Genomic DNA, 10,319 nt, shown 5'->3' with positions numbered 1-10,319 from the left:
ATGGAGAAAATGGAAATACAGGAAAACAGTTGCACCAGCAAACACAGGAAAGGCAGCAGCCTTGAACTGACCGTGAGCACATCAGTATGCTGGGATTTTGGATTTCACAAGGGCCCTTCTCACAGGAAGGCTCATGTAACCATGGCAATGGAGATGTCTGGATGCATTTCATCCTTTTGTTACCACTAGCAAACAAGTAAGTTAAATCAGAGGCAGATAAGAAAGGTCTTCCCATTCCTCTCTTTACCAAATAGTTCAGGATTGCTAGGAATCATAAGGAATAAAAGAGAAGTTCAGAAGAAAAACAAAGTTCCAAGAATCATCACAACTCAGATTTTTATTCAACAGTGAAGTTGAAGGGAATGATGGTTTTTCCCTTCAGGGAAAATGTTCCTAATGGAAATTAAGTAAAAATATTGTTCCCCAAAAGTACTCACAATGAAATTAGTTTTCATTAAATATATTTGTTTGGCAAAATAAAATAAAAAAATTAGAACCCGTACAAAAAAAATCCCTTGCAAATTTCTAACACTGTAGCAATGACAACGATGTAAACCTGGATGTTTGGCAGTTGTAATTAATTTGTGAAAATTACTGTCGTACTTTGGACCAAGGAAATAAAAATCACTTCAAATAGCAACAAGCCAATTTCAGAGGCAACTGAGGCTTAGGGAATGCTACAGGAAATGGGACACACTAGTGGCTTCGTATACGGTTTGTGCGAGTGATCTGCTAGTGTGGGGCTATTGTAAGAGCTGGGAGGAAAAGAAGTTAAAAGCTGTTGCAGCATTGCAGCGTATGGTACAGCAAAAACCTGCAGACTTTCCATTCTGGGAGCCGATCAGTTGGGTGAAGGCTGGAGGCAGGAGTTGAGATGACGGTGGAGAGAATAATGACAGTGACGGATGGTGCAAGCACTGGGAAGCAGTTAACGAATTTCATCATCTCATTGGATTCGGTGGTGAGCAGGCTCTTGTGAGTGTCTGGGGAAATCTTCTGCTTACAGTAGCTGCTTCTGCTCCCTACCTCCCTCCTCCTTCCAGTTAAAGCCTCTGCCCTGCCAGGTGGGTTTCACAGGCATGCAGTTTGATAACAACGTCCTTTAGTTAAGAATGTCTATTCCAGTATTAAAAATGTAAAAAAAGTCCTCAGGAGGGTGCTTCTTAGTGGCAGTCTTTGCCTTAAGCAAGGCCAATGGCCCGCAATTACAAGTTAATTAAAGCAATGTGGATTTGGATGAGCAATGGGGAAGATGGGAAGGAATGGGGAAGGAAGGGATGCAGGGAACAGGGAGGAATGCAAGTGTTTCTACATCCCTCCCCAAAGCCAAAATCCAAGGTGCAAAAGTGGGTTTCTTTTTTCCCTCACACTCTTTTTTTTTTTTTTTTTTTTTTTTTTTAATATCTCTCCAGTTATAATGTATTTCCAGTTTCAGAGCAAGTTTCAGTGACTGCCTCAGTTACAGTCATAAACAAAGTCGTAGTTGCTGGGCTCCTTTGGGATAGGTGGGGGAGCATCTGGGATCTGTATATTTTCCAAGTCAAGGAGGCGTAGCTTTATCTCCATGCTGAGCAGCGTGTCTAGGTCGTTCCGCGTTAGGTCACTCAACATATCCTTCCCAAGGAGGGCGTTCAAACCATCGGTCCATACACAGTACTGCACAGGAAAAGGATAAAAACTGCCATTAATAGACTTTCCATACACAAACTCCTTCTCTGGTCTGGTCCTCTACAGTTACTGCTCCCATGGGGACTTATAAAGAGACATAAAATTAGGTTGATGCATTTTTTCAGCTCATATCATGAAGAAGGCTTTCACTGAGCTGCTCAGAAAATGGAAAAAAAAAATCCATAAAATGGGAAGAAATTACATTATTTACTTTGACAATTTGAAATCTCCTCCAAACTTTTTATTGAATGTTCTTCTGCAATTATTGGAGAAGGAAACAATAACTTAGGACAATAATCCTCTGGAGAAATCTCCATCACTCCTCTCACTCTCCTTCCCCAGTGCCTATTAAAAAATCCTGATTATCTTACACTAACTAGACTTTTACTTCCAAGACAGTTAAATTAGGTGAACTAAATCCCAACCCCAAATCCTTCTTGACTCTTAGTATAAAAAAATCCTGTACTGTTTTTATCATTGTTTGGTTTCCTATGCATGAAGTTGTTACAATTGATAGTCTTACTATCTATGCCTACTTTACCACTATTTTACACAAAATATTGTGAAAACTACATAGTTAATGCTATGTCCTTCATGAAAATTAAATGCCAAGCTGCTTGGTTGTAATACTAAATGCTGCAAATGCTGAACTGGCCTCTAAAACCTTTTCCTTACTGTTCGCTTTTTCCTAACAGGAGATGCCATCTTTCTCAACAGCTGACAGCTTGTGATAAACGTGGGCTGAATAACCATTTAAAATCAGCAACAAATTCAAGGGAGATTGGTGATCTAGAGTCAACTTCTATTGAATAAGTCACTTTCATTTATTACTACAAGCCATTTATTCAACTATGAACAAAAGTACTCAAATGCTGTCATCTAAAAATAAAGATTTCAATCATGAACTTGTGTCCTAGTTTGCGGGAGAAAAATTAAATCAACCGTAACTGCATTTTTATCTTACAAATACTTCTGCTGGATTTCATGCCAAAAAAATGGTTTTTAAATTTAGCTGACCATTTGCTTCACGATGCCGCCGAGTTTAAAGATAGCCATGGTTGACTTCATCCCACAGCAGAAATGAGGATTATTTTTAAGGAAGAGAGAGAAGCCCCCTTCTTCATCCAGAAAAAGGGCATATTTCAAAAATAGAATGGGTTAGCACACTTCAGCATCTGAAGTGAAATCCAACCCACTTAAACCAGTAACAAAACAGTAGCAGAGGGAGCTTTTTCACCCAGGGTGTAGGCAAGCCAGGCCACAGCTTTAATATGAGATAGCTAAACAGAAGAGGCTTTAGAGTTCAGGTTGTCCTGCTGACAAGTACTAAATAAACAACTTAGCCTGCCTATTCTAGGCTGTCAAAGTGCACCGCTGAAGACTTTTAAGGCATGCAATTTATTTGGAGTGTATGCAGAATATCAGGAAAAGAAAGAAGATATTCTAGAAAAATAATTATATTTGAACGGACTGTAATCTTTTATGATTTACTTGAAATCTTTCTTTGGGAGAGTTTTCCCTGAATTCATTACAAAGAAAGGAGCAGAAAAGCAAAAGGGTCTGCTCAGGTTACAGGAGATCAGAGAATCTTTTCAACAGATGCAGCCCCTGACGTAAATCGTGCATCACCTGCGCAGTGAGTGCGGCCAGCTCTTCCTCTGGGGAGGAATCCCAGAGAGCCAGAAAGCAGAACTGCAATTCTCTCCTCTTCCAGATCTAACTCATTCAGGGCCCACAGAAACCAAATTCTGGCCACAATTCTGATGAGTGCAATGGCCTGGAAAAGGGGCTTCCTCTCTAATCTCCATATTGGCAAATGCACCTAATTAAACTCCTGCACATGTTGAGCAGAGAGACATCCTAATGAGATGGTGGAAAAACAGAGGCATTCATTCAGAAGCTTTTTTTCTTTTTTAATATGCAAAAGAGACTAAGAGCCACTGAAAAATTAATTTATGAGATTCATTTTCATAAAACTCCAATGAAACCTAATTATGGCCTCTCTCATCAGTTTCTCTGTCAAAAATCATGGATAAGATTAATCCACCTTTTTTGCTGTGTAGTTGAAACCAGTTATTAGTATTTAAATGAAAAACAAATACAATGGAGTGATCTCATAGTACTGAATCCCCTGGCTAGCAGTAAGCTCCAACAGATGGCTAAGGGAATTGACAAACTTAAGTGTGCTAGAATGGGGTCCAAATCTCAATGATTCTGGTTCAGTAATGAGATTTTATCAAAGAATTACCCTGGGAGATAAGAACTGAAAATGTTTCACTGGCTTCATCCATTTGGATGCAGCCCCTGAGCAACCTGGTCCAAGCTCATTGCTGACCTGCTTTGAGCAGGAGGTTGGACTCGGGACACCTCCAAGGTTCCTTGCAGCCAGAATTATCCTATGAGCCTCGTTCAGTTTTTCTTTTTAGGACACACTCAACTCCCACATTTCAACCTCACTCTACAATCACGAGGGCTGCACAAGTACTTAAAAAAGCCCTGCAAGTCTGACCTGAAATTGTCATGTACTGACATCATTCCTGGTGCTTCACACAAAGCTTTCAGAATCTTGAGATGTCACCACCAAATCTCCCAAACCGACAATGCTGCTGAACTAGCACTTCTATCAAAAGGCACCCCAACTACTTTGTTGAAGAGTCACGGGCTTCACAACATGCTACTCGCCTTTCCATGGGGGTGCTTCTTCTGAGCACTTGTACTTTCTACTTTAATCACAATTCAGTCTTCTGCAGGCCATGGAAAAATACAGAGGAAATGAGATGTCCTTTTAAAAACCTTCATTTGAGAACTGTCAAGTGGCAGCAGAGACTGTTGCCTCCGGCCACTTTTTTGAACATATTAATTTTGTTTCAAAGAAGCTGCACAATACCAAAAAGAGAAATGAAGATAAAAGGTGTGTTAACGCAATCATGAGCAATTGGGTTAGTGCATCTCACTGTTACTGCCTGTCAGTGGGATGCAGTAGCAGCTTTTGAACATTCGGACCATTAAAATGCACTTGTAGCTATAGGCTATACTTGAGATACAGTGGCTGAAAAAATTGTTGGTTTTTATGACCATTTGCACTTCTGAGCTGAAACAGTCTAGAATTCGGTTTCTGGAGAGTTTATATCAGAAATCACTGAACCTATGTTCAGTTCAGAGGATGAAGACAACCATGTGCTGCTTAGAACTACAGCTCTAGTGGCACATTGTGCCTGGGATGCTGCTGGTCCTTTCTCTTATTCAAAAACTGGCCCACAAATACTTCTCTGGAATGAACATTCTTGAAAATGACACTAGTATTAATCCACGGAAAGACCCAATGGCATAACTGTATCTCCTCTCCTAAAATTAACATTTAGTTGAAGGTTTTAATCCAGAACAACAAATGTTGAAGTAGCATAACTAATACACTTCACTTGTATTTCATGCACTTCATGTACTTTCATGTACTTCACAATTTCATGCACTTTTTAAATGCTACAGTATAATGCAGTTTGAATCTTCTGTAGTTCATCATTTTAGCACAGTGTCCTGAACTGAGACCAAATGTGATACCTAAAAAAAGTGTGCAAATGGAACACAACTCTTCTTGCTTTAGAAACAAGAAGGACTTTTTAAAATGCAGTGTATTCTGCTAAATCTTTACTTTAAATTTTTTTGAGAAAAACACATCCAGTGATTCAACAAAATTAATGTAAATTGATCCCATCACATTCCAGAAGGTGCTGATGTCTTCTATTTCCTTGTGGCTTTTACTAAGAGAAGGGAGCAGGGAAGGGGCTATAATTCATCTTTGCTGTGGGTATTTACACTGTCTTTGCACAGGCAAAAGGCATTGCAAAACACTCTCCTGTGGAGATGGAATAGAAGGAGCCTTCTATGATCACCTGTCATGACTGGTCTTAAGCAATGTGAAAGTAAGAACAAGTGGATATGCCATTCTGGAGAGCACTAGTCTTTGTCCAAAACTGAGACCCAGTGATGGTATAACTACCCCTGATTATGCTAGCATTGTCAAAATGAACTGAGGCTGGCAGCGACTCTTTTAAAGCTTGGCTGTACAAATTCTCACTGTTGAAAGTTCACACAGCAAAATTCTCTAGTGTCTAAAGTACAGCAGACCACAAGCAATCAGAAATGGTGAGAGAGATCTGCAGAACTTCAAGGTCTGGCCAAGCTCTCTTCTCTTTCTTATGGCTTATAATTCAGGACAGCTTCGAAATACTGGTCTGTAATTTGGAGCTTCATGTGCTCTGTGATGCAGGAATACAAAACATGTTTCTTCTGTGGCTCAGATACGCAAGAAAATTACAGAAGGTCTTGTTCCTATACTAATCCCTTGAATGTCAGTTTGAGACATGATGCTGATTTAGATGGACCTACACCCTGGGCCATGGTGCCCATTCTTATGTTCTTACAAAGCCATCTGGTGCCTTAAAGCAACTAAGATAACTTCAAATAAATTTCTGTACTCAGAACATGACTTACCTCATGCTTGTCTGGAGCAATGAAATTCAACTGGCCGCTTGAGTCATACAATATCGAGAAAGCAAGCTCTAGCACCTCCTGGAACAATACAAAGAAACACCTATTAATGCTGCATAAGAGAGGCATTAATATATTCTGATCTGTCTTTCTTTCTCATCCACTATTCCCCAAAACAAATTGAAAAGTAGTTTATGGTAGTCTCCTGTCTGGCCAAAGCTGCAACAGTACTAGCCCACTGCAAGAGACTGGCACAGCAAGAACACCAGCACAGTTGTTCAGTCAAAACAAACTCACCCAACTCAGTGCTTACTGTGGCCCACTGGGTCATGAATTACTTTAGCATTCGAGTTTAAATTTGAGATAGGCAATGGTGAGGACTGAAATCCTCACCATTATTAATATAATGAATAATAGTACACTTGATAGAAGCTCTTTATGAAGACTCACAGTTTTTTTCAATTTGTATAGATTAAACTCACAAAGTTCTGCAAAGACTCCTTGTGTTAAAAATCTTGTCAGGACAATTAATATCCTGGTATATACTTATGTTTTATTCAGCGCTGGAAATATATTAAGTTATTCACTCTCAGGAGATTTCTGTAATTTTGTTTTCATCTGAACCAGAATCACCAGCCTCAGTCAAGCCAAACTATGCTGCTTACTTGAAGACCCAAAGGAATTTTGGAAAAGGAAAGAGCAATCATCTTTTTTTCCCCAAATCACTGAAGCTGGAACTGTAAAAGGTACCTAGGAGAATACATAAAATGCTGACCTTCCCTAAAAGTCACCTGGACCTGAATTCCCATGGAAAAACCCAGGCAATCTGAATAAATAATGATCTTTCAGTGGCCAGCAGTGATCATGTAAAGATGTTGTCTTATCTGTTGCCATATTATGGTTTCTGCCTGCATCACTACAAGTGCCATTACAAGGATCTCACAATCTGTAAGCTCGGTGGTATGGATATATTAACTATGGAAAAGGGACCGAGCTACATAGCAGAATGCTGACTTGTAACTATGACCTGTGTCACATGTCCTGTTATTTGTGCCTTGTGGCTTCCTCAGCCCCGTCATACTCACAGCTTTTGTTGACTCTCAGCTGACAGCAGTCCCTGCACTGCCAGAGGTGAAAGAACAATTTCCTAAATTTGCAACACCAAGTTTTAAAATGGAAGAATTAACTGTGGGGACTGCCGCATAAACATTGTTTCAAATTTCTACCCCCAAACTCCTGGTCTGAGACAGACATAGATATTTGGATTTCTGTAAAGGCTTTTTTGGTTTTGAAGTTGTATGATTAAGGGCAGAGTCTGAACCATAAAACTTCCAATCCTTAGGGATAATCTTGGATAATAAGATATCAGGCTTCTCATGGGAAATGTTCTTGTTTTCCTTGAGTTTAGTTACTAGGTTCAACTTGATGTATTGCCAAGGCTACAGGAGACAAAGCTGTGTTAGATCCTCGTTGTGTTAAATCTCCATGGAGGCTGCAAGTGCAAACAGTGCTGGTGCACTCAGCAAACCAGTGCTCAGGGCTCACATGGCCTTTCTTTGTTGTAGGCATGTCTCTCAGCCACACCTTATTAAGAGTGATGTCCCTCATTACAGAAACAAATCTGCCTCTGCCCACACGAACCTGGCATTATCTCCTCAAACAGTGTTAAAAATTACTGACAGAATATGCCAAGAAATGCCACTGAGATTGTAGCTCTGGAAAAAGGGCTTGTACTCTTATTCTGTGATGTTCCTGAATCTCATGAAGGTCAACAATCCCACAGGCCTGACCCCTTTAATTTTTCCTTTGGGAAACTCCAACAAACATAACTTCTTCACCTCAAAGAGAGAAAAAGGAGGGAAAAGAAGAAGGGAAGAGGAATGTGTGAGGATGTCTAGAGTTTGGTCATTCCCAGTCAGCCAGAGAATGAGAAAGAACTACATTAAGGGCACCAAGCTTCTCTTTCTGGGGTAAAGTGTTACTTTGGCAGACCTGGATATAGCTTAGCTTCTTTGCTGGCTGCCCTGGACTGTAAAGGCTTGGGAATTGCAGCTTCCAGGTGCCAGCATCTCTGCTGCTTTATGCACAGCAAACTGTCAAGGAAAATGGAAGCCAAAGGAGCTGGAGTTGCCATCTGGCCTTCCACACTGACTGTGGTCTCAGTAGTTGAGCTGGCTGACTTGTCAAGGACCCCCACCTGGTTTTGTTGCAGTCCCATCAGTGACAAGGAGGAGCTGGCAATTCTTAAAGGAGAACTAGTCAGTCTTTATTGCTGTCTGTAGTTTTCTCTGTTCTACTTCTCAAACTTTCTCACAGTAACTTTTCATTCAAGCCTTTTCCACTTGTTTCTCTATCCTTCTGGTCTTTTTTATCTCACATTCCCTCCAACCTGCTCCTTCCTTTTTTTGTTTTGCTTTCCTTCTCCTGCACCTCAAGCTGCTGAACCCACTCCCTTGGCACTCCTAGCTCCTTCCACGTGTCAGACCTCTGCCCTTCCCCAGACCTTGCTCAAAGGTAACAGCGTTGGGACCCACAGTGTGCCTCTCTTCTGAGCTGTGCTGAAAACAGAACAAGACTCTGCAACAGCAGGCCAATCCTTCCCACTCCTGGGATTCAGCTCTCTGGGGGAAGCTGTTGTAGGTGGCATGAAGGGAAGGTTGCTCTGCCATGCCCAGAGCTGCCCTCTCCCCCAGCCTCTATGAGTCCCCAGCACGGGTCAGAAGCCATGAACTGGCATTTGGGGTGCCTATGGAAAGTGATCCCATGCAGCTGGAATGACCTCACCACTTTCTGCCGGCTCTGTCTTCAACACCCTCAAAACACCCATGTCTTTACTGAAGGCTGAGGCCTTGCCATGTTGAGTTTGCTTGCCAGAGTCAGAAGATCAGCCCCAAAGAACTATCTAGACAGGCAGCAGCAGGGAACTTGTTCAACAATGGGAGAGGGAGAGGGAGAGGGGAGAGAGAAAAGAGATGCTTCATTCATCAGGGATGTGAGCAGAACCATTTCAGCTGACTAAAAAGGCACAAAGCCTGAAACCTCCCACATCAGCAGATAAAGGGTGTTAAGAGAGCACTTCAAAATATCTGGCCCTGTTTTTTTTCTAATTCTTCTGTCATGCTTTATTTTGAAGGCTGCAAAATCTGACATTTCATTTCCTTGAAAATCATTGGTACTACATGGGAGTCAGAAATAAGGATTTAGAAATTAAACCTAATTTAAAAATACAAGCAAGATGAACAATAATGGATTCAGATCTGGTCCCACAACATTGTTCCAGTTTCATATGCATGCAAATTTCAATTCAGTTTAACTCTTATTTCTTTTTAAATTATCCTGCTGAAAGAACAATGGCCATGTGGAAACCTTGTTATGGACATTTTGCCAATTCCAGCTATGCTCATTCTGCCATTCAATTTTCTTTTCTGCCAGTGAATAAAATTGAGGTGGACATTAAATATGTACAAAGAAAGCACAGAATGAAAAGACCTCTTAAAAATATATCACTGATTGTGAAATTTCAGAAAGTGAAAGGTTTACAATACAGCAAATTCAGCTAAATTGCATTCTTCATCTACCTTTTTATAAATTTTAGTTGCATAACCCATATATAACTTGATATGCTGCAAACAACATGTTATTCCCATGTCAGTTAAATAGTTGCAATAGTGTACCTGACAGTTTGATTGGGATGACAGGCTAATTCAAAAATTCTGTGCTTCTCAGGGAAAGAAACGAGGAATTGAGGAAATAAAAAAACACAAACCCACCAAACCAAAAACCCCAAACCCCATCAAAACCCCTGCACCACATCAGAAGCAGTAAAACCATCAAAATTGCCATGTCTGGGTCACAAATAAAACACTCAAGACAAGGATGCAGCCATGCTACCTATGAATTCCTGATCTTCACATTCTCAGCCAGAAATTTTATACCAGTCCAAAACAATTTTACCTAAGGAAATGGGGCAACGCTGAGAGCTGAGGACAAACTGATCTGCATCATTCCTCTTTAGCATTAAATACTATCTAGACATTACTGCTCCGTAACGATGACACATTTCCATCACTGCCACCCACTGCTTTCCATCTTTCCCTTTTGTGCGGACATATGAGTGCTAAGACAAGGAAGAACTAAAAATATTTCATATGCATCATATAAAT

The 10,319-nt window shown here is 40.6% G+C and overlaps 1 protein-coding gene across 9 annotated transcripts in view; it reads right to left on the bottom strand.

Annotated features, from left to right (window-relative positions):
* Positions 1–310: 310 nt before the first annotated feature.
* ELMO1 (engulfment and cell motility 1) overlaps positions 311–10,319 on the bottom strand; it is a 302,865-nt gene continuing 292,856 nt past the window's right edge. For all 9 annotated transcript variants that reach the window (XM_086847363.1, XM_086847353.1, XM_086847346.1 and 6 more), the window contains 2 exons: positions 6,160–6,237; positions 311–1,656 (listed from right to left, as the gene is read on the bottom strand). In XM_086847363.1, coding sequence (XP_086703489.1) covers positions 1,456–1,656; positions 6,160–6,237 — 279 coding nt within the window. In that variant the 3' untranslated portion in view covers positions 311–1,455. The remainder of the gene's footprint in view (positions 1,657–6,159; positions 6,238–10,319) is intronic.

The sequence above is a fragment of the Cyanistes caeruleus genome, chromosome 1, assembly GCF_971803275.1.
Source record: "Cyanistes caeruleus chromosome 1, bCyaCae1.hap1.1, whole genome shotgun sequence".
In the NCBI taxonomy this organism is placed as follows: Eukaryota; Metazoa; Chordata; class Aves; order Passeriformes; family Paridae; genus Cyanistes; species Cyanistes caeruleus.
Note: the sequence above shows the minus strand (reverse complement) of the source record. Positions and strands in the feature narration are given on the sequence as shown.